Source organism: Thyridium curvatum, assembly GCF_004353045.1.
Source record: "Thyridium curvatum strain D216 chromosome Unknown NODE_44_length_342116_cov_83.455874, whole genome shotgun sequence".
NCBI classification, from domain to species: Eukaryota; Fungi; Ascomycota; class Sordariomycetes; order Thyridiales; family Thyridiaceae; genus Thyridium; species Thyridium curvatum.
Window position 1 is genome coordinate 211,892 of NW_022156799.1, and position 23,753 is coordinate 235,644.

At 56.1% G+C, this 23,753-nt stretch overlaps 3 protein-coding genes across 3 annotated transcripts; all 3 read right to left on the minus strand.

Annotated features, from left to right (window-relative positions):
• Positions 1-9,209: 9,209 nt before the first annotated feature.
• On the minus strand, positions 9,210-11,446 carry E0L32_007313 (uncharacterized protein; the record flags this gene model as incomplete). The annotated part of the gene is made up of 5 exons (XM_031142043.1): positions 9,210-9,417; positions 9,476-10,377; positions 10,433-10,471; positions 10,527-10,686; positions 10,746-11,446. 5 exons carry the CDS (start codon positions 11,444-11,446, stop codon positions 9,210-9,212), a joined length of 2,010 nt encoding a protein of 669 aa, XP_030993721.1.
• Positions 11,447-12,101: 655 nt separating this feature from the next.
• E0L32_007314 (uncharacterized protein) lies at positions 12,102-15,385 on the minus strand (the record flags this gene model as incomplete). The annotated part of the gene is made up of 5 exons (XM_031142045.1): positions 12,102-13,111; positions 13,380-13,674; positions 13,740-14,072; positions 14,158-14,308; positions 14,400-15,385. The coding sequence occupies 5 exons, from the start codon at positions 15,383-15,385 to the stop codon at positions 12,102-12,104; spliced, it is 2,775 nt and encodes a 924-aa protein (XP_030993722.1).
• A 1,253-nt stretch (positions 15,386-16,638) lies between these two features.
• Positions 16,639-18,003, minus strand: E0L32_007315 (uncharacterized protein; the record flags this gene model as incomplete). Its single annotated transcript, XM_031142046.1, has 1 exon — positions 16,639-18,003. The coding sequence occupies one exon, from the start codon at positions 18,001-18,003 to the stop codon at positions 16,639-16,641; it is 1,365 nt and encodes a 454-aa protein (XP_030993723.1).
• Positions 18,004-23,753: the final 5,750 nt, after the last annotated feature.

The window sequence follows — 23,753 nt, forward strand, 5'->3', positions numbered from 1 at the left end:
ATTTGCAAGGCGAACAACCGTAAGCACCGTACTGGAACGACGGCGACGGCGAAATGCACACCTACCGCCCCTGGAAAAGAGGCAGGAGCATTTGGGAACGGTAGACCAGGAGCATTAGCACCATTAGGCAGTGCTGTCAGCCAAGCTGTACTGGGGTTGTAAATGGAGAACCCCGGACGCTGCGGCAGGAGTGCCACCGAATCCGATCGCCTTCCAGAAGGCGAGGGTGCAGGTTTGGACAGGGAGACAGGGAAGGTGATGGAGGGTTCAAAGACCCTCCTCGCGTGGCTCTGCTGAGGCCAGCCAGATACTCTCTCTGATCCCTGCGCCATGGACAGAATCTTAGAGGCCGGCTTTGACGATCATGGAACCTCGCGTCGGCATCAAAGTGCGGCAAGGCTCAAAGGTGGCCACCTTCATTTTCGGCCGAGTAAGTACACTCTGCCAAGTGGGTGCTAAGTCGTCTGGGGTACACCTCGATCGGTGGCTTCTCCGCACTCTTTGATACAACGTCAATCAGTCGGTGAAGATCAGGATGACTGCTTTGACGGAGGAGAAGCAACGACTTACGCGAAGCAATATGCCTGCATTGAAGATCAATCTTGACCTGTGGCCACCTGATTATGGCATCTGGCCTGGACCAAGCCCCGAATGCTCCGATTGCTGAATCCCTGGCGGGACATGCAGTGTGTCCCTGACTGACAGCCACGGTGGGCATTGACAGATAACGACTGCATCTCTCCAGCCCAGCCATCTTGTTCGTCAGCTCGGTCATTGATCCCCCCCGCCGCGGGCTTGCCGTCCTGGAGGTCGGGAATTAAATGGAAGGCGTAAGCGAATGTGCGTCTATCGCTGCTGTGCAGTCCCGAGTCCTGGTTTCGACTCACGGCAAGTTTATTTGCTGTTGGTGTCGACGTAATATCAAGCAGGTCGGTCCGTGGCCCAAGCATTAATGGACAAAATAACGGCCGAGATAGGAACGAGACGTATTCCTCCTGGCGCGGTGCACTCAATAGTGAAACAAAACATCAGAGACAAGCACCAATCACGTACTGCCAACCAATACGATCCCTGCGCCGAGCATCATGGACGAGTAAGACTCGAGGCGACAAGTTGTGTGTGTTTTGCGTGTTTGGAGAGATTGAAACATAATTAAGCTTGACTGTGGTCCAGCTTCGGAGGCGGAGGCAGCTGCAGACTTCCCCTCTCCCGCTCCTGCCTATTCATAGATGTGTAGCTGCCTGCTAGCATTAGCAACATTGGTACTTGTGGCATGAACCACTCACGAATTACAGAGGCAGGAGCAATAGATACACTTCCTGTTCTCTCAAACGTTACGGCCTTCCTGAGGAAGGCCAGTGTTTCGCCCTTTTTTCATCTTTTGTCATCCGCTTGGCATCATATGACCACATTCAAACACTACAGGACTTCAATATGCTGGCAGACATCGGCAGCCCACCTCGATAATGATGCTCATTGTGTCGGCCTGGCATCTTTGCCAAGGTGTACCGCATCCTCAGCTACGACATTGTATGCATATGCACCTCCCAGATGCATGTATGCGTGAATGCATGACCCACGATGCGAGGAGCGAAGGCATATCAAATCAAGAGCACTTGAAGCTCTCAGCAAAGCGGCACATGCTTTCAGCGGTCCCGCTTGCCGGGCTTCCTTGTTTCTACGCAGTAAATCGATCTCGTCTCTCGTCTTCCAGCAGTCCAAGTCTTGTTCCTCTGCTGCATACCCGCTCGGTAATATAGCGAGGGGTCTGTGAGTCTGCCCCTTTGGGAATCGCAGTGGTGATTGGGGATCTCCGCTAGATACCCTGTCCAACAGCGTGGCAGTGCCTCGTGGGAGACTGAGCCTTCAGCAGATAATGTGGTAATTCTTTGGCTACCCTTTGATCGATATGTGGCGCTGATGATGCTTAGGAAAATGTCCGTGGAGGCACTGCTTGCAATTGCCGCGCCGGAGCTTCGGGTACGATGCCAGAACCTTGCAGCAAGCCGCAACCCCTAACCTTGTGCACCAAACCCGCTTTCGATGTGACTTAATGTAGGTACTTTCTCTTTAAGTCGTATGTCTATTTGTCGGAGGTCGTCTAGAGATTGTGTGATGCTCAGTCCAGTCGTTTCGCCAGACGCAGTGCGACTTGGCCTCTCATCTGGCTAACAATTTGCTAAAGTCGTCTGAACAACGAGCAGGATTGCAAGCAGGACTGCCAGCAGTGTCTGTCGCCCCGCCATGCTACTCGACCTCCACGGGCCATCATGAAGCTTGGCCAGAGTTACGTTCAGGACCGAGTGCTCCTGGTGGAATACCGTCCTGGGGGCTGGGGAGCAGTCAATCTAGGTGGAATCCCACCAAGCGGTTTCCGGACCGAAGTCCCCATCTGGGGTGCAGGGGTATTCACTCCGCTGCCACCGTCCGTTGTGCCCAACCGAGCAGGATTTTGTCAAATTGAGAGAGAGACAGTCTCCAAAAGCTTATGCCAACAACTGATCCTGCAATACCTAAGTTGGCGATGTTATGGAACTGCGCAATTTTACGGAATGGCCCTGCTTTTCCAGCGACCAGGGCACAAGGAGTGGTTGAGAGGGCAATAGTTTGCCCGGTGCACAGTATCATCAGGTTGCCTAAGGCCTAAGGTGCGTGCGTCAAAGGAAGACCCAGATCCAGCCACGAATATCGCCTAACCACCTGCTCCTCTTCGGTAAACAAGTAGTTACGGACCATGAATCACGTAGGGCTGTGAGGTCTCACGGCGATCCTTGCGAAGCGTGCTCTACATCATCGAGAGACGATACGGCTCTCGCTACTGCAAACGGTGGCCGTCTGGATTGAGGGCAGTCCTCCCACAACGCCTGCCACGTGGGTGGCAAGTTTCCTGGAGCAGACACGCTGTGGGCTCCTGGTGTGACACTTGCCCTGAGATCAAACCGGCACGTGTGGATAAACTGCAATTGTCAAGGTTTCCCCATCCTGAAACTTCAAGTTGACACTACCGATCGAAACTCCCGCTGCACCCCGCAGCTAGTGTCCTGTACGCAGTCCCTTGCTTGAGGGCTGTGGGGTGTCACAGGAGAGAGCACCTCTTCCATCAATTCTGTTCCCGAACACAGCTGCACATCAATCTGTTGACTGCAGAGACCATCTACAGTGAATGGCACTTTGGCGCGCTCGTCTCCAACAAACCCTTGACGAGATAGATTAACAGTGAATAATGTCAACCAGATTTCGGGAGAGGGCCCGCGATTCCCACAACTTCACGTCCTGTCCACGGTAGTCGTTCCGCGACCTATGCCCCGCGCAGCTTCCTATCTGGGACAGACTTTGACATTCCTTTATGTGATGACATGAATTGCAATTGGTGTTGCAGACATCTTCTCGCAACAGCCCAGGAACTTTCGACACTTTCTCTAAAGAGTTCGTGGAATAAATGCGACAAGGGACAACTTCTGGATTCGGATGCCAAGTTAGACTACGGACGAGACAAGATCACCAGTCAGGGCTTGTCTGAAGATCGTGGCAAGGTTCCTGGCAGCCCGCCCCTGCTTTCCCCACACAACCTGGGCGTGCAGTCATTCGCTACCTAGCTTGAACCTGGAAGATGCTCACCCAACCCCGGCCCAACAAAGTCAAATCTGGACTCAGGTCGTGCTCCAATCTCTCGACTCCAACATCATAGAAGCTTCTTTGGACCAGGAGAGTAGCAATCAACAAGACGGGACGGACATCGAGCTCACGGCATGCGGGCTCGAAGCCGTGCCGATCACGCCGGAAGAAAGGAAGAGGGACTGGATAAAAGCCACGTGCCGGATAAAACGTCTAGTCTACCTAGTGGAGACACTTAGGTGGACGTGGGGAGAGCTGTTGGTTGTCTGCCACACCCCTGCCCCCTTTTGTGCAGTCTCAATCTATTTCGCTGCTTGGCTCTCCCGTCAAGAATACGCCAGCTAACCCGTGATCGGGAAGTTTTATTGACAGTTCCGACGCGGGTGGTGGAAGGATCATGGGGCCTGGACTTGTTAGGAGTCGGGCCTGGCGGCGAGCGAGCTTAACATGTCCAGGAAATGCTTGCTCGCGGCTCTGCTCCTAGATGACGCGGGGTGAGTCTATCACCGGAAAGAGAGCGCGACGCCTTATTGAATTAGATTAAAGTGGCACACGCTCTTGTGTGAGGGGTCTCCGACGCCTCCAAGTTCTGCTCATGTCATGGTTCACCCAAGTAGGACGTGCAAACATGGTTTGGCTGGTCGCAAAGGGCCTTTCATGGCACGCTTCCAAGCTTGGGTCTACTAAGAACAGTCATCTCCAACTCTTATTGCCCCCAGCCACTGTCGGAATAAATCCCAGCTATTATGAGCTGATCGGACAGATTATGCCTTGTTCTCGGACAAGTCCGAGAGCCAGGTCTCGATCAGCCTGCTCCTCCTCTGTTGACGCAATGGTCTTCGGGAGCACGGCGTTGCCATCCCCGTCTCTGCCTTACAGAACCTTTCTAGGCCTGGCGGCGAAATGAGCGTCTATCGATGGTCATGCTGCGCGTCTTGAACTGTCATCGTCTTCTCTATGTCGCATCGCGCGTGGCTACGCAAGTTCCACAGGGCTGGATGTCCCGAAATCTGACGTGGTTCGCATGCCAAAATCAATACGGTGTCCTGCTCCGTCCAAGGTCGCACCAGCTGGGGTATGGGCGCTCGGTACTGAGGCAGATCTCCGAACTGGCGAACCCCAGAGCCATCCTCGTTACTACCGCACGATCCTCGCTGGCAGGGTAGCCAAGGTATGATTGACCAGAGCAAAAAGTGGGCAGTTCTTACTGCTGCTGGGGTCTTTGGGAGTACTGAAAACGGGACCTGCCGTACTGACAGATTCAGCTTTCCACTCAAGTGGCAACACAGGTGTGCGTGGTGAGACTTTGCAGACATATGGCCCAGTGCCGTTGCATCTTGTCGAGCATGGGGATGTCGTTCATTTCCTCTTTTGCTCACAAATGTGATGGCACTACTCTAGAAGAATATCACCATCAAAGCTTTCATCGCGGAACCCTACAATCTCGACGAGCAACTCATGCTTCCGTATACGGACGTTCTTCCGATTTCTCTTTTCGTTGCTGATTTTCTTCCCCCGTCTCACAAATTTCTGGTCTGTCAGATCCTGCAGTTCTTGGCATGCATCGTCTATGGTTGAGATGTTGACCATTTACTCCGAATGCTGTAAGCCCTCTCATTGCGTGGTTTGGCGGGTCGGATATTGGCATCATCTCAGTCCCGTGCCGTCCACAACCAACTATCCTTCTTCGCAGGCTTCTAGAACCTCTCTCTGTACTGCTGCCATCTGTCATCTTGAGGCTCCACAAGTCAGGTTATATTGGACAAATCGCATGAATGATCACGAGCTTCATCTGCTGTATTGCAGCAGCAAACTATCAGACTGCAGCAACTAGCCACATACTCTGACACGTACGATGTCTGAAGTGTCTGTGGGAATGATCCTGGTGCAGGGACCAGGGCTGTTGGTGGTCGAGGAAACCTCTCCACGTTGATCTCATGATGTGTTGTGTCGTCATTCGCCTGGTTGGCGATCAAACAACGCTCGTCCAAGGGTCTCTTCGTCCCGCCCGCAAACTCCTCCACACTTTGTTAGACTGGGGTCGAACCGGAGCCGTTACGCCAACCTATGTTCTGTTATTTTTGGTTCGGCTTTCACTTGTCTTTTCTCTGATTCACTTCTCTTATTCTTGCTTGGCCAGGCCCCCTCCGCACGTATCCTTCCAGTCGATCACTGCTTCCTTGGTGTTTCAAACCTTCACAATTGACCTGTGCACTCTTACACTCATGGCAAGTCTAGCCAGGTGTTCGGCCGGCCAAGTCCAAGCATTGGTATGGCGCATGGGGTCTGGTAGGGTTTGAGGGCCCCTTTCCTTGGTTCCGCGCAGGGAATATCCCTCCAAACAACCTCGTCCGATGTTTTCATCTCAGATACCATAACTTCTTTGTCAGCGCAAGAGGCATCCATGGATCGCAATTACTTTTTTTTGGAGGTTCCAAAGAAAGGCCGCTGCGATTGGTTCACATCGCTCAATGAGAACCCAGAGTTGCCACCCACACCATCAGCACATCCTTCCTGTGGGCGACCGCCCTCTGTGGGGAGCCTGCGCATTGTCATCTGCATGAGCGGCTGAGCCTTGACCCTCCTGCATACACACGGTCACCAGTATTGGCCAACTTCTCACGATGGCGTTTGATACGTTCAGATCTGTGCCGCCCCTCCAGTGGAGAGGCAAGTTTGGATGGTGCACCTCTGGGAAAGAGTCCACCTGTGCTGTTCTCCAGATGAGATCACTGTAAGTGGCAAGATGGGACGTTGTGTCACCGTGGCGACTCTGACAAAGTACAGTCGGGCACTTCGAAAGACATCTCGAGTTTGGCATTGGCGGCTGGTAAATGGCAAGACTGCCAGAGACGGCTCGAGTGAGTCTGCCTCTGAAGCGTACACGTTTGAGGTTCAACAACTCGAACCAATCATCACGGCTTCCCCAGCTGTGTGCTGCCATCCCGCTCCGCAGGGACAGGCCCGGATACATGATGTACCTTGCATACGGGATTCCAGAGGGACGTTATGCCAGAGCTCTGTTGCCTCCCATTCCTCCCATCCCTCCCATCCGAAGCTTCCAAATTCCCTTCTGGAAGCATGTTTGAGACCTCAAGAACTGAGATATGATATGTCCGGCACCTGGAAGCAGGCATATCCCTTCCAACCTGCCATCCACCTCCTCGCCATCTGGCCACCATCAATGCCGTGTCTGCGTCGCAGCTGCAAGATGATCTCACCAGGAGATACCATCCGGCCGTGAGCTCAGGCTCGGCCTATGGCATCCTGTCTGGCGTGCTTCCATCTCTCTTCTTTTTCGTCCCTACTCCTCTCCATCCACCTCGTGTATGCCGCTGATCTCCAGCGCAGATGAAAGGGGGGGAACCACGACGGCGACGCCGACAGATGGGACGATGGCAAAACGATCCCGACCCTCCGGGACGAGACACACAGCGCGTTGCCGGACTGATTCGCTTCGCGGCAGCCTTGCAGATGTTACAAGGACAGGGTCAGCTGCGGTCATGCGAGATTCCTGCAGGTTCATGGGCGACGAGATCGCAAGCGACTTGCAGGTCCTGGGTAAGGGCATCGCCCAGGTGTGCCAGAGGAGGGAAGGGTGATCTCTGATGTCAATGGCTTGCGGAGCTCATCTGCGGCTGGTCAGCTGACTCTGTGTCTGGACTGCTCCCAGCCAAGGTGAGGGTGAGGGTTGCAGCTGATGGAAGAGTAGCCTGAACGGCGCTTTGCCCCTTTTAGCCATGAGGCTCCCTGACACAGGCTGTGAGTCGAGTTGAGGACGGGCTATGTGAGGCTGAAGTCGTTCTCACGGCTCGATCTCGGTTCTCAGGGCAGTAAACTTGCTTTCCTGCGTCTTGTCTCTCTTGGAGGGCCTTGGAGTGGAGCTCATGAGGCTCAACTCCCCGTCGGGAGGGCGCGGGCGGCCTGTCGTGGCTAAAATAGGGGGCGTTGTCGAGTGTAGATGGCGGCTGTTTTATCGAGGCTTGGTGATGACGACTGACGGAAGAGAGGCTGAATGAGCTCTGAATAGCAGCCGGTGGTGAGACATTGTCAGGGTTTAGCAAGGAGAGATCAGATCAGGAAGTATAGATATAAAAACAAGTTGTCCCTCCTGAAAGCTCAGGACCACATCATCTTGATCTTGTGATGTGTAATTCGCTCCGACTGATATCGACGTTCGAGACATCGCGAGGTTCAATCGCCAGCCTCGACCCCCGGCAAGAAGAAGGTTCAGACTGACGAAAACCCAGTATCTCTCACCCAGTCGACTAATGGTTACCGACAACCGGGGAAGGTTGTTTCTGGGCGATACCAAGGGTGAGGGCAAGGTCTCGGACGAGTTGACGGCCATCCAGTGTTCGCTCCCTAGGCTTCGACAATGTTGGGATGGGAATATGCCGGCCTAAACAAGACAACCTCGGTATGGGAAAGTCACGATCCAGATGTAAATATGAAAAGGCATCCCGACCGACCTCAAGGGCAGGAGGCAAAAAAAGGAAAAAGAAACCGGTCTTTCAGGTCCTGCCCTCCACCTACAGGATGTATCCTATGCAGGTGTTCGTCAGCTACAGCACCCCGCTTCCTTCTTTCGAAGGCTTTTAATCGCAGAATTTCTTTGCAACTAGTCAACCTCGCACCACCGGGGAGTCGAACTCCCGTTGTCGGGGGCAGGGGTCGAGAAGCTGTGTCTGAACTGGGGGAGTTAGGTTGGTGTTTGCAGGTTAGGCAACAAGTTGCTGATCCAGCTACACCATCTCCCCCCGTTGAAGACCAAGAGGGTCTAAAGGATTATATAAGGCGTAGCTCACCTCGCTCTCACCAAACAAAGCAGGTATTTGTCAAAGTATGACATCATTCCGGTGAAGACAATGGAGTTGAGGCTCTCAGTGGAAGCTGACGATGGCCCGAGTTCAATTCGCACCCTTCCAATTGCGGCCCATATCGACACCGATGATCTTGTCCTCCCGCCCGGACACTTTCCGAGATATCATGTTGTTTCCATTGTTGGTTCATTGTGGGAATATCACTGTTCACAACCTGACTCCTGGGACCGAGGGAGAATACGACTCCGGACAACAACAAAGCGAAACTACCCTTACTCTCCGAGAAAGGTTAGGTGGACGAAGAGTCAGGTTTGAGTTGGTGCCATGTTGCAAATAATACAGCCCGGCTGTTGCCCCGACCCTATGCTGAATCAGTCCAGAGATCAACGACAAGACTTTTGATCCTCCAGGGGCAGGCATCATCTGGTGGTGGTGCTTCTTCGAAGCTTTTGACGCCCACAACAAGCACACAAAAGACGAACAGGGCACAAGAATATTTCACTTACGGCCATAGAATCAGGAAAACTCGGGATCCCGTCCGCTCTCCCCTTGATAAGCCTGATATCGTCAGAGTAGTAGTTGGGTCGGTGACGACCAGCGAATGCCTGATGCTGTAAGTTTTCCTTTTCTTTTTGCCTGCTTCTAAATGTAGGCACTTAAACGCACTAGTTAGGTCTAACTTCATTCAATTTGGTTGGTAGATAAATGGTTTCATTGTCAGGTACTTCGAATCTAGATAGACATCGCCGCTGCTGACCGACCAGATGTCTATCATTGGATCTCCAGCCTCAGTGCATCATACTGCACGTACACAGTCTCGGTCAGAACGGCACTTTCGTAGTCTGTGGCCTTGTAGGGCAAGCTCAAGATGATTTTGTTCTCGCCAGGTTTCAGTAGTTTTGGGTCAAAGGTGAACTTGTTGGCCACATTGTAGCAGATGACTGCCGAGCGTACGGCGCACGAAGAGGATTGGTAATACCTGGAAGATTTATGAGATGATGATTCGGGAAAAGGAAAAGGCTGAACGGAAAACTCACGGAATAGTCCACGGCTCCAAGTCCTGACCGTTGACATTGACAATGTAGTCAAGGTTGGAGTACGGCTCGCTCGCGTTGTACACGTCCGTGTTGCCAGCAGCAGTCTTGACGCCCGCCAACTGCACCGTGAACGTGGCCTTGCGTTTCCTTCTCACCTGCGCCTCCTCGACGTCAAAGACGAGGGTCCAGTTGTTGACCTCGCCCTGGCCGTAGAACGGCTCCGGCCGCACCGAGTTGCCCTTGCCGCCAAACACGCTCCAGTGCACGTAGTTCATGTCCACGGCCTCCTTGCTCTCGCCGACCCTGAAGGTCACGCCGTGCGGGAAGTCGGTCGGGTAGTCGTACGCGGCCCAGTAGATGCGGTACTGCTCCGGCCGCAGCGGCTTGGACTCGTCGGGCGCGTACCCGTGGCGGAACTCGCCGCTCGACTTGTCCGGGGTGCCGATGCGGAAGATCTCGGCGCCGGCGCTCTCCTCGCGCCACCGCGCGTGCGTCGTGTGCACCTCCCCCGCGACGATCCGCACGTCGTCCTTGACGTACTGCCCAAAGACGCCGTCGGCGTAGATGGTCAGGCGGTAGGTGCCCGCGGCGACGCGCGGGATCGTGGCGTACCCGTCGGCGTCGATGTCGGCCCAGTACTGCAGGGCCTTGGTGTCGAGGACGTTGTCCTGGAAGTCGACGCCGTTCTGGGCCAGGACGGCGAGGGGCCGCTTCGCGTTGGCGGGCAGGTCGACGTGCAGCTTCCAGGTCGTGCGGCCGGAAGAGGGCACGTAGTTGGGGACGTGCTGGGCGATGCTGTCGTAAAAGTCGGCGTTCCAGGTCGGGTCGGCGTACTTGGCGGCATCGTCGTGGAGGGTCATCATGGGCGTCTCCGGAGGGAAGTGGTTGAAGTAGTAATACGACTGGTAACTTGGTCAGGCTTAGATCGTCTGGATGGATAGGCAGGGGAGGGCTTACTGGGCCGAAAGTCCTGTCAAAGCCATCTGTGATGTTGGGCTGCGATATGTTAGTACTATGATCTATGGTAGGCTTTCACCAGCTCCATACATACCGTCTGGTCTCCATGGTGGTTGGAGACGATGTAGTCATACACGATACCATCAACAGTGAGATCAGAGTGCAGCGGGCCACCGAAGTAGGTGTCCTTGGTGTTCATGACCAGCCATGCCCCCCAAGTCGACTTGTCTGAGGTCTGGGATCCGTCGGCGTATCTTGTACATGTTAATCCTCCATGCCTCTCGCATAATGATCTAATTCAGAGGGCACTCACAAGCCATGCACATTGTGATCTCTCCAAGTGTCTTGGAAGGTATACTTGGTGAAGTAGTCCGACTCCTGCTGGACGTACGGGTCATCAGGAGTGTTGCCCAAGTACCAGGTAGCGTCCTGGACAACAACTTGCGCTTTCTTAGCTGCAGCGCCAGGCAGAGGAGCGTACTGCCTCTCGTTGGTGAGCAGATGCGTCCACATCGGCGTGTTGGGCCTGAACAAGGTCCGGAACTCCTGCAGGTTCCTCAGGAACGGATGCGTTGCGTTGTGATACGCGAGTCGACTGAAGACGTGCAGTCCCGTCTCGCCCTCCTTCAGGAACCAGTACTGCTCAAGAACCTGCCCCGTAGGCGTGTACGTGTCGGACATCTTGATACCGCCGTATTTGGCCCCTGTCGTGTCAGTCCCCGAATAGAGCTCGAACGTGGCCTGCGTCTTGCCGGGCGTCCAGAAGCCAGAGGGGATGCAGTAGCAGTCGAGGTATGGGCCCTGGCCTGTTGAACCTGACTTTGTACCGAGCAAATTGACACCGTCGAGAGTGAGGTTGCTCATTCTTCCAGTGCTCTTGTCTACTGCCGTATGCAGACGCTCATTCTCGAGGATGAGGAATCCGTTGCTGTCTACGGCATCGAGCTTCGCGAATGCTTGTTGGCAGAGACTGGCCACGGCCAAAGCCGCGGAGCTCAATCTCACTGTCCGCATCGTGGTACGTCTAGTTCAAGACTCAGGCGGTATGGAACGAACGGGATTTTCGACGGCCATAGACCCAACATACGGATATCATCGTCGTTCGACGAGCAGCTCCTTGATTTTGTAGATGACCTCATCCTGTATAGGGAACCAGGTTGTAGGCATGCAGATGAACCGAGCAGGGAGTTTTGAGGCTTCTCGCCTCCAATTTTTCCGGCTCTATCATAACATCTTGCCGATTAGGGTCACGGCCATGCAAGGTCCCAAGCAGGAGCTCCACGGAGGAGGAGAACCTCTAATCCCTCTTTTGATTGCGGGGGAGAGATCTGGGGAAGCTCGAGTGGGGAGAACCTGCATCTTGGTCGCGGCTGAAGGGTCCGGCTCGGGGAATCGGCCGAAATCATCGCGAGATTAACCAGGATGCGAGCTTGCATCCACCAATCTCCAACGCAACATGAAGATATCGGGTACCTTTGACTGATCAAATCACCGACCTCCTCATTTCCCGCAGCTATGATAAAAGGGAGCACGCGGGGAAGAAGCGGGGAAACCGGGACCGCCCTCTCCGCTGATCTCTGGGTCTCCGCCCAAAAGTTCCCCGATCCTCGTTAGCCAGCATCTGGAACTCATCAGCTCCGCGTTCACAGGATCAAAGCAACAGGAAAGACTAAACCACATTGAACCGAACATGGCATCCCGGTCCTTCCACGTCACCACCCACCAGCTCCACCTCAAGTGGTCCAGCACCGTGGCCCCGGTCCTGACCGTCCCCTCGGGTTCCGAGGTAACCTTCGACCTCAAAGACGGCGGCAACAACCAGATCCGCCCGGACAACGCCGCCGCCGGCACCGCCATCCGGGACTTCGACCTTGCCAAGGCGGACCCGGCCTTCGGCCCCGTCTACGTCGAGGGCGCCGAGCCGGGCGACGTCCTGCGCGTGGACATCCTGGAGCTGACGCCCGGCCCCTACGGCTGGACTGCCGTGTTCCCGGGCTTCGGCCTGCTCGCCGACGAGTTCCCGGAGCCGCACCTGCACATGTGGGACCTGTCGTCCGACGGCGGCAGCAGCAGCAGCAGCAGCAGCAGCAGCAGCAGCAGCAGCAGCAGCGGCAGCAGCGGCAACGCGACTACCACCACGTCGCCGCAGGGCCACCGGCGCGCCGTCTTCGCGCCGGGCATATCGGTCCCGATCCGGCCCTTCCTGGGCATCGTCGGCGTGGCGCCGGCGCCGGGCGCGCCGGACCTGGGGATGATACCGCCGCGGGCCGCCATCGGCGGCAACATGGACACGCGGGACCTGCGCGCCGGCACGGCGCTGTTCATGCCCGTGCGGGCGCCGGGCGCGCTGCTCAGCTGCGGCGACGGGCACGCGGCGCAGGGGGACGGCGAGGTGTGCGGGACGGCCATCGAGACGCCGATGAGGGCGCGCCTGCGGCTGACGGTGGAGAAGAAGAAGAACAAGGGCGGCGGGGGCGGCGGGCCGGAGAGGAAGTGGGAGATGCGGAGCCCGCACCTGGTCACGGCGCCGAGGTCGCAAGGGGACGCCCCGCCCGAGGCGGACGGCGGCGAGTACGCGGCGCTCGGCATCCACGAGGACCCTACGGAAGCGGCGCGGATGGCGCTGCGGGGCGTCCTGGACTGGCTCGTCGGGGAGAAAGGGCTGAGCAGGGCGGATGCCTACATGCTGGCCAGCGTGGCCGCGAGTCTGAGGATGACGCAGGTGGTGGACATGCCGACGTATACGATTGCCTGTTCTATCCCGCTGAATACTTTTTCCTAGGCCTCCCTTCTATGCATTCTGTGAATATCTATCTGTACATGGGACAATCTTATATTTACGAAGCACTGATGTTGCCTGCTTCTAGTGATGTCTTCGAGTCCTAAGCCATATCGGTCCTTTTCTTCTCGCTCGTCTTCACCGCAGAGGGTTCAAGTTCCGACAGACCTGTGGCTTCCATAGGGTCACCGTTATCATCATCATCGTGTGTCGCATTGCCCTGAGTGCCGATGCGCAGGAAGGGAACAGCCAGGAGACCGACGGCCGAGAATGCGATCGACACCTGCCACGCCCGCGTGTACTTGACGACCGGGTCCTCCATGCCCTCGGTTGTCCGCTCGACCGAGCTATACACGGCCGTCGAGACTCCCAGCGCTACGGTGGTGGCGAGTTTGATGGTCGTGTTGAAGATGCCGCCGGCCAGCCCCTGTTTGTGCGACGGGAGAGACTGCATGACGTACATCTGAAACAAAGAGAAATTAGTGGCCAGTCAGGGGGATAGGCGTGAGTGGGTTGTTGTATACTCACATTGGCAACGTTGAACTGGAAGTCGGCCCCGACGACCATCAGCACGAGCGAGGGGAAGAAAAAGGCCCAGTAGCTGCTGTCGAGCTTGTTGAACGACAGGAGCAGCGACGCGGCAAAGTACGAGACGGCCCCGACGGCCATCAAGATGGTGTTGTTGACGCGGTGGAGCAGGCTGCCGGCAACGATGTTCCAGATCAGACCGGCGATGCACTGCGGCAGGAGGTGCAAGGCGACCGTCAGCGCGTCAAAGCGCAGGACCTGCTGCATGTACAGCGACAGCCAAAAGGCGCCAGAGTTGAAGGCCATGAAGCCGAAGACCATGACGATGATGAGCTGCCGCCGAGACGAGGTAGGTCAGTAACTAATGGGACGACAGCAAGTCTTGGGGGCAAAGCCAAAGGGACGATCGGGGACGTACGAGGCTGAAGTTCCTGTCCTTCCAGATATGCGGAGGCATGAGCGGGTGCTCGTAGAAGTTTTCCCAAAAGACGAAGAGCACGAGGAGCGAGATGCCGATGACGAGCATGGCGATGACGTGCGCCGACTTCCAGCCGTCGGCCGGTCCGAGCCTGCAAGTCTTGTCGTCAGTTCCCGGTGGTCCCAAAAACAAGAAAAAAAGCCACTTGACCAGACACCAAAAGAGAGAGAATGACAACTCACGTAACAGCAGCGGCAAACAGTCCCGTGCCAAACAGCGTAAACACCGCCCCGACCCAGTCAAACGTCCGCATGAACACCACCAGCCGCCGGCGCACGGTAAACTTCTTGCTCCCTCCTCCTCCTCCTCCCTCGCCCTCCTCCTCGCCCTGGCGGTGGCCAAACGCCTCGACCCTGGGCACCGCCCACAGCGCAAAGACGGCCAGCGCCGCCCACAGGATGCCGAGCAGGTAGAACACGGCGCGCCAGTTGAACAGCCGGGCCGCGACGCCCGAGGCGATGCTGCCAAAGACAAAACCGAGAGGGTTGCCGGCGCTAAAGGCCGAGAAGGCGAGGTTCTTGCGGCGGCTGGGCCGGTCGTACGCGGCGCCCATGATGCCGATGGCGGGCGGCACGACGAGGGCCGAGCACACGCCCAGCAGGCCGCAGAAGACGTCCATCCAGTAAGGGTCGCGCGCGAAGCCCGTGACGACGGCGAGCACGGCAAAGGCCGCGAGCCCCGACGTCAGCGTGGCCTTGCGGCCGAGCAGGTCGGCCAGCTGGCCGAGCGCGAGCTGCACGGCGCCCGCCGAGAGGGCCGCCGAGGCCGTGATCCAGGTCATCTGGCCCTGCGTCATGCCGAGGTCGCGCCCGATCGAGGCCGTGATGATGGTCGTCGCGCCCGTCAGGAAGGACGACGTCATGGTCGCCGCCGTGGCCATGAAGACGAACGAGACCTCCTGCCAGGTGCTGCGGAAGACGACGGGCCTGGCGCCGAGGCGGCCGCCGCCCTTGCCGCTCTTGTTCGGACCCCTCCCGCCGCCGCTGTGTCCAAAGTCGGACGGGCGGGGGAGCGGTCGGATCGGGGCGCCGGCGGGGCCAGGGGCGCCGCTGGCGCTGGTGACGGGCATGATGGGGATCCCGTCGTCTCTGCTTGGGGTGGAATCTCGGGCTTCGGCAGCCGTTGCGGGCGCCGGAGCCTGGCTCGGAGAGACTTCCGGGCCGGACATTGAGAATTTTGCCGGGTGTGAAGATCAGCAACAGATGGATCAATTGGAGTGGAGGACAACAATCGACTCTGGGGTTTTGTCACTCATAAATCAGATCTCCAGAGCCATTTTATTTGACCTCACTCATTGATGGTTGCCCGAGTTGCAGCAGGATCGGTGAGATGAGTCAAACTCGAGTGTGATCAACAGGGGGGTGGTGGATGATGTTGGGGACTTTTGAACATGAATTACTAATAAACATCGCGGGCACTCCACACGCACGGATTTCGTCGGCTATCCCACAGCGGAAGGTGTACCAGGTGTACCGCCGTAGTGGCCTGCCAGAGCCCGACCTAGCCCCGGCCGAGATGGTTGTCTCGGCTCTCCGCGCCAACGTTTTGTCAGCCCGACGGAGTTGAAGTCATCTTCCAATAGTTAAGTTGCCGTGAGCACAGCGGTGGCAGGTTTTGCAGTTTTGATGAGCCTACCGCAAGGCTGATTCATATTAACACGTACAGGTTGTGTGTATTCTAGAAAAGGACACCAATGCTGCCAATGACTATGGATGACTACGCTCAATCTTGGTTGTCCAAGATACCATTCACCACCCACCCCGGCGCCGCTTATATGCCATATCCAAAACCTGCAGAACGAGCGTGGCCGATTGGTGATTTGCTTCCTCCCAAACTTTTTTTTCTTCTTGTGTGGCTATAACCACCTGTAGCACGTGGCTCGAACTACCCTGAGCCCGAGAACTCCCCGAGTAGACCCAAGAAATCAGATTGTTGTCCCCCTTGTAGATGAACAGAGTAATTTTATGTCGTCAAGGCGTTTCAAAAGCGTAAAGTCGTCAAACTCTCCCGTACAATCTTCCGCCAACTGCATCTCAACCGCCCTTCCACAGTCTTGCGGTCCTACCACCCAGAATGAGTCAAACGGCAGTCACAGCAACGCATGTCGTTGTGCACTAGACTGTCCTTTCTCCTCAGCTTATTAACCGGGGCTAGGAGCTCGAATCACAGACTTCAAGAGCGGGAGATTCGAAAGTGGCGCCACTCAATATCGACCAATCTTGGAATTGTGAGCGAAGCCGCAAATGTCCAGACTGCACGTCTTTCATGTAGGAAGTCCAGCCCAGCCGCCATTGCATTGGCCATGGTGAGGTAGCTTGCTTTCACAGCCCCCTCACTTGGAGCATTCTGCCAACAATGACTTCAGCTCGAGTCCCCAACAAGGCCAGCCAGCAGATGCCGCCATGATATAGATGTCTGTGCTCATCGCATCATGCGGGTCGACTTGTACACCAGCTTCGGCGGCTCCTCGTCCATGTCGTCGATCGCCTCATCGACCTCGAGCTTGCTGTTTACCTCCTTGGCGGCCGGCGAATCGGGCATCACGTCGCGTCTCATGCTCTGCGGGCGAAAGCTGCGCGTCTTGAGAGGCTCCTGGTTGTTGAGCGTTTCGGGCTCTTCCTTGATGACACGCTCCATCTCCTTGTCGGCAGACTCCTTGGTCTCGCCAAGCCGGCGCTTGATGTTCTCAATCTCCTCGTTGCAGTCGCCGTCTCGCAAGAACTGATGTGCCGCATGCTCGCACATGGATTGGACGTACTCGAGGCCCTTGTCGAGCTCGTCGTAGACATCAGGCTTGCCATCCATATTGGCATTGGCTCGTGATATCGCGAGACTACCGCTCGACTGCATCTGTGCACGCTGACCAGCCCGAGGATACATTGGTCTCCCTGTGGCCAGCATTCCCGCGGTCCTCGATACTGGACCCATGCGCCGTGTGCTGATATACTTGAGCGGTGGGAGATCCTCTTCATCATTCTTGTCCTTGCTAGCCTCGAGTGGAGTATCTGCCACCAGTTTTGAAGAGGCCAGAAGAGCACCGCCGATCGTCTGGCTTGGCATGCTGTCGTCTCCGTCCTCCTCGTCGTCTGGCATCTCAAGCTCGGCCATCCGCTTAATCTGTGCGACCTTGGCTGCCATCTTGGCTTTGCGCATCAAGTTGCGCGATGCAGACACGAACTTGACCAATTCCTCAAAGAAGGACTGGACGTAGCTGTCATAGTAGACAATGACCATGCTGCGACTCCGGTACTTGGGCGGCGCACCCTCAGCGGAGACAACCGACTCGGGCCGGTGGCGTTTGCGAAGGGTTGCGCGGGCCTTGGCTTGCGCAATGGCCATGACCTGGTTCGCCTGGTGGTGGAGAGCAGCAGCAGGGGAGCCGTTGGCATGGCTCGGCGAGGGCAGCGGGCTCGTGCCTGGTGCTTGTGCCTGCGCCTGCGCCTGCGCCGGTGCTGGCGATTGCGGCGTCTGGGTTTGGGGTGTCTGTGGTGGCTGATCTTGCGTGATCTGGGCAGGTGAGGGCATCGCACCCTTCAGAGGCGTTGGGCTCTGCTGGCGGGGGGGCGAAGCAACACCGGGGTGGGCTTCGGGGTCATCTTTGGGCTTGAGGCTCTCAGTTGAGCCTTTATTCCTGAGCGACTTTGTCCTCTCGACGCCACTGGCGGCCGACTCGGAGTCGGAGAACTTGGCCAGTTCAATCTGTCGCTGGGCGATCTGGCCGCTGAGCTCGTCGAGGCGCTTCGACCAGTCCGGTATGTTACCGATGAGATTCCTGAGCGCATCCATGGCGAGCTCCTTGTCGCTGCCTCCAGCGTTGCGAGCTCGTGTAGATGGAGGAGCAGCGGCGTTGGACGGAATTTTGACAGCAAAAGGAGGACCCGGAGGGTTTGGGTCCTTGAAGGAATAAGAGGATGAGAGAAGGGAGTGAGTGTCTCGCGATTAAGACGACTTTTTTTGGCCCTTGACCAAGTGCAAGAGAGCCAAGCAGGTGAAATGCGACTCAGAGCGCTTGAGAGCACTAACAACTGAGACACGCAAAGATGCGCCACTCCACACAAGGCACGATGATGCGGAAGAGGTGCGGAATAGCGGCGGTGGGCCGGAGGGAAAGAGGAAAGAGAGTGCGTGTCGTTATGACAGCACCAGCAGAACCATCATCGAGCGCGGCGAGGTGTGCTGTTGGAATGAGGACAGGAAAGGCGTCTTGTTGGAGGATTCCTCAGCGCAGTCAATTGCTGGCTGGCAGGTTCAAATTTATCGAGTCGTGATCGATCAACCAGGCCGTACTCGGGAGGCGGCGTTGAGGGAGAACGGCCTCGATTGGGCGTATGAGGTATAGCGTCACTGTAGCTCTCTCGATGTTGCTACAGACGCACGCGCCGTTGAGTGCGTGGCCGGCTGAAAGAAGGTACTTTTACCTGGAGAGTTTGCGTCGCTCGTTCGCTTGTAGCACCAGAGCGAATGGGCTAGACGGGATCGGGCCAAGTCGGTACGAATCAGGCCAGCGAGTCTGGCAGCAGAAGGGCTATCTCCGATGTCCAGGGTCTAAAAATGGCACTGGCTGCAAAGTTTGTCGAGGCTCGGGTGGCGCAACGGTTATGGATACGTAATTCCAAATAGCAAGAAAGGGCGAGAGAAGGCTTTGGAGGAGGAGGAGGAGGAGGAAAAGGAAGAGAGAAGAAGGAGGACGAGCGAGATGGAGATGGGGTTCGTAATGAGCGCGAGCCCTGGAGTAGATCAATCAATTGGAATTGGAATGCGCTCGGGCGAGGGCGGGTGCAGAAAGGTGGGCTGCAGCTCTCGTCTGCGTGCTTGCTTGCTCTTCTCTTGCAGTTCTTGCAGGGGTGGTGGTGGCCGGGTTGTTCGACAGTGGCTCCCCGGAGAGACGGCGTGGTTGCTTTGATGGATGGGCTGGACGCGATGGGGATGGGGATTGGGTGGATTGATGGAAATGGCCCAACGGCGGTGATGCGCGATGGTAGGCAGTGGGTGGTGAGAGAGGGGAGGGACGAGGGTTCCGCGGACAGGGGCCGCCGTTTCGTTGGTGACAGCCGACGGGTGAGTACCAGCAAGTACAAGTAGTCAGGTCCTCCGTACAAGTAGAAAAAGAAAAGAAGACGAGAGTGAGAGAGAGACGGCAGTTTCAAGGATGGGCGCAAGTGCAGGTCTTCCAGGGTATTTTACTGCTTTCGGTCGGTGGCGTCGATGGCGTGGGACTCTGGAGTGGGATGCTGGACAAGCATAAGATGCGAGAGAGGGGGCGATGAGGTGAGTGTGTGACCTTCTGGTGACTGCAGATTTACAGGGGGGGGCGGGGGTGGAGTGGAGGGGGAACACTAAAAGGAGACACTACTTTTGTGCATACAGGGCAGTGGAGGCCGAGAAGAGAGGACCCCGAAAGACTGCAAGATGGAAGACTAGAACCAGACAGGAGGAAGAGCAGAGAGGAGAGAGCACAGCACATCCATGGATTGATGTGTCTATTCATGTTAGAGAGACTGGCATTGGAGATGCAATGTGTAATTGGACGTGCAAGCGAGCGCAAAACATGAATGAGGTCGTCTCGTCAATCCATCAAAGTGGAGGAGGGAAGAAGACATGGGACGGTGGGAGGGTGCTCACTGCCTGGTCGGCGACTAACAAACAAGCTCCCGCCTGCCTGTCCTCACACAGCACCTCGAGCAGGACAGAAATCCAGTCCCCAAACATTGTAAATGTTTGTCTAGGTAGCAGCAGGGCCTACTAGCAGTCCACTAGCGAATCTTATTAACACCCGACCCTCGTGGACGCAGCACTGCAACATCCACCGCAACAGGCATCATCATCATTATCTTCAAGCAAACATCATCCACCACTTTGCTATCTCCTTTTCCTTGTCCTTGTGGACTGGCCGGCAGCCGAGACGAAAACCTCTAGGGCACTCCCCATGCAGCAAACCGAGCCCACCGAGCAGCATGATTCCGAGAAGCAGCAGTAGCGCCTAATAGTGGCAGAAACAACAGGCTGCCAGAATGCGTGTGTGACAGATAACGGCTAAGCAAGCAGAATGGTACACGGAGATGGGCACACTCGTTCCCTTTCCTGCCCATCGAGGGACAGACGGTAGAGCCGAGCAGAAGGGCCCAAGTCTATCCTATTCTACATACGCAGCAGAGAGAGAGAGAGAGAGAGACTCCGCCGGACAGAGATACTATCGATCTACTAAGTGGGAAGGACAAAATTGGCTCGTTCGAATTAGACCTGCGTCTCGAGATCCAGGCATCTAAGCGCCCTGGTGTTCAGAAATGTCGGAGACGAGTGCAGCCGGCCGATGCAGAGCTGACATTGCCCCATGATGCAGCCTCCCTGTCACTCTCCAATATCCAACAAGTCGACGAGCGAATAGCAAAACGACGTAGCCGATTCCTCACCTTGCGCCTGCAGAAGAGCGGCCGCACCTCTGACTGGTCAGCCAACTTTTCCTTTTTGTTTTTTTCTTCTTCTTCCTTCATTTGAAGGAGATTTGTCTGGCACCGGAGCACTCCATGTCTTAACAGGCTGCGGCTATGGCCGGATCCCCAACAGTAACTAGCCAGGAAACGGTCTCGAGCACCCAAGGGTCTCGGCAATTGCAAGAGGCCATCCCTTGATTGCCCACCAAGCACATCCTTCGCGGTCACTAGGCTGATCTCCATGCAAGCCCAGGCCGCCTAGCAGGCCTTGGACACATCCTGTAACAGATTGGCGTGCTAACGGGCGTCCAACCCGGCCCGCTCACCAACGGGGTTGGAGACCGCTTCCGTTACGGATCGCCAGGCGAAGCTACTGTAGTCGCCGTAGTGGCAAGGCGATGGCTGGGGCGAGCCGCACGGAGTACTTCCTAATCGGGTAACACTCCTGACGTGGCCCATGGATAACATCAAGCGGGTGGTCATTAGGGGGATGATAATCTTGAAAGAATGAATGGGCAGCTTATTAATGGGCAGCTTATTAGACCGGCAGTAGGTCAGCAGGCTAAGAGACACAGAGGTATGTGCAGATGGACGTAGTCCGGTTCGGGATGAGGGTTGAAGGTTGAAGGTCGAAAATGTTGAGAGCTCATAGCGGTGTGTGGTTATGGTCGGCACAGAAGATCGAGCGCGAGAGTGAAACAATCCCGTTTGCTTGTTTCCAATATCCCAGACACTGTCAACCACCAAAGAGCAAACGACGGGAGGACGGCCTGTGAGATACAAAGCCTGAGGACGTAGATGTCTGCCATCGTCAGTATCCCCGGCCCCCCTGGAAGCAGACTTGTTTCAACATTGGAAGCCCCCGCGCGTGTTTGCTCATGCAAGTTTGGCAATCGAGTATGCGGGCGTGGTTGCCTGTCGCCTGTCGCCTGTCGCTCGTCGCAGAGAATCAAGACTTGCGACATTGAAAGCGAAAGGCAAGGCAAGTTCCCCATGCTCGCCGACATGGGAAAGTCGGACAAGACGCCGATGGAGTGAGATTCGAGAGTCAGGCGGGCACACACAACACGCGACAGTGTGTCAGATCAAAACCGCCAACTCCACTTTCAACGGCTGTGTACTTGTAGATCCCTGGTAATTCCCCAATGTCGGCCAAGATTGCGATGTGGAAGACTGGACTGAACTGCTTTGTGGGATGGCTTGCGCTGCCAACCCGCTCACCTTGCATCGAAGCAGGAGACAGCAGCAGTAGCAGCAATAGCAGCAGCAATATGGACGTGATAAGTACATCCAAGGTTGTTCAAGATTGGACATTAAATTAAAATTGGTGTCTGTCAATGTGAAAGGTCAAGGTACCTACCTCCTCCTACTGTAGGTACGAGGTTGCAAGGAGGGCTTCCCGCGGGCGCCAAGTAACGAGGACCGTCCCGTCCTGTAAGTCAAGTAACCCAAAAACACGACCCCACATGTCAACCGCTCGCTGTTCATTAATAAAACTCTTTGTGCGCCGCGACGACGGGAATCCATTCGATCGTTTACGATCAGCGTGTGCTCTATCGAAAGCTGGCTGGCAGGGGATCTCTCAAGCAGGTCCGATGGGGTAGCACGGCAGCAGCCACGGGGTCACATCGATACATACGTCGCATACGAACAGCCATGATAGTGGAAGCTTGTTCACGGATATCACAGACATCATCATCTTTGTATCTGCTGAAACACTGACCAGCGGGAGATCGAGAGACCTGACTGCCGAAACGACGGATCTTCAAAGCCTGCTGCTCCTTCGCCCAGGGCGTCAGAGTGAGTCCAAGAGTCCAAGAGTTGACCTGGCCGACGTTGCAACAGTTGCAACAGCCTGCTGATTGTCAGAACTTTGCGCTCGTACACCATTCCCGCTCTGGTCAAGGACAAGAATCAACGCATTGACAATGAAACGGCAATTGTGACCCTACCTATGCTCTCATGTAATCACGCACGCATGTTGAACCTCCGCAGGATCGGACAGCATCATTTGACTGCTTGATTGATCTTCATTATCAAATCATGACGGAGTATGCATCTATGGATGTACCTGTTCTTACGACGACCGCCCGCCATACCGTCTTGGCCTCTCGGCGCCGACTTTTGTGCATCGGTAGTATCTGACTAGATGCCCAGACTCCTCCTACTCTGGAAATGCTAGACAACAGTCTCAGGCAGAGCGAAGGGGGCCCCGTCAGCGCGTCACACAGATCTGGTACCCAACGGTCCCCTCCGCCCCTTTCTCCCGTAGCCCAAAGGGAAGAAAAGCTTGGCTCCAAACCTTTCACATGTATTGGCTCGGGATAGTCACTCGGGAAAAACGTCGATGATCTAGATACGCACGCGATATCTACCGCTACCTGGCCCCCCTCTCCGACTGTATCGCCGACTGGTCCTTTCGACCCGTGGCTGTGCCCTGCTCGTGCTTCTCGACAAGACGGACAACATCAGATCACTATCTGCATCGGACCCAGTGGAGAGACGGGCTCCGGTCGCTGCCAACACCCCAAAAGCATGACCGCCGCCTGTATGCGTGTCAGGCCAGGGTGCAGAGCAGGTAGGAGTTGAGGCGGTGGAGGTTGAGATCATCTCCACCGGAAGCTGCCTCCAATTGACAGGTGTCACGGCCATTAATACGAGTACATAATGGCCCGGATTTCAGGGTTCTCCTCCCTCCTCTCGGCCACCCCCCAATAACGCTACGACTGTTGAGGTGCACCCGTTAGTTACGACAGAGGGGAATAGCACCGAGGATGCTCCCTTTGGCTGGGCAGTCCGATCGAGCGAGCGATATGTCGATGCAAGTGAGCGGCTGATGTTGAAAAGGAACAAGACAAAGGTGTCTGTCTCTGCTTGGCCGTGCGGTGTCTGACCACCACCATCGCGGCCACACTCGACTCCAAAACATGCATGTAGGTCGTTCCCGTTTACCGAATGAGACACACACACACACTGCACACACCAAATTTCATTTCAGGCGTCGAAAAGCCGCACCCGTCGTGGCCCGTGAGCCCCTGCACTGCCGTTTTCAGTGCCCAAGCACACAACCCCGGCTCTAGGTACCGCATCGAGGCAGACACAGAG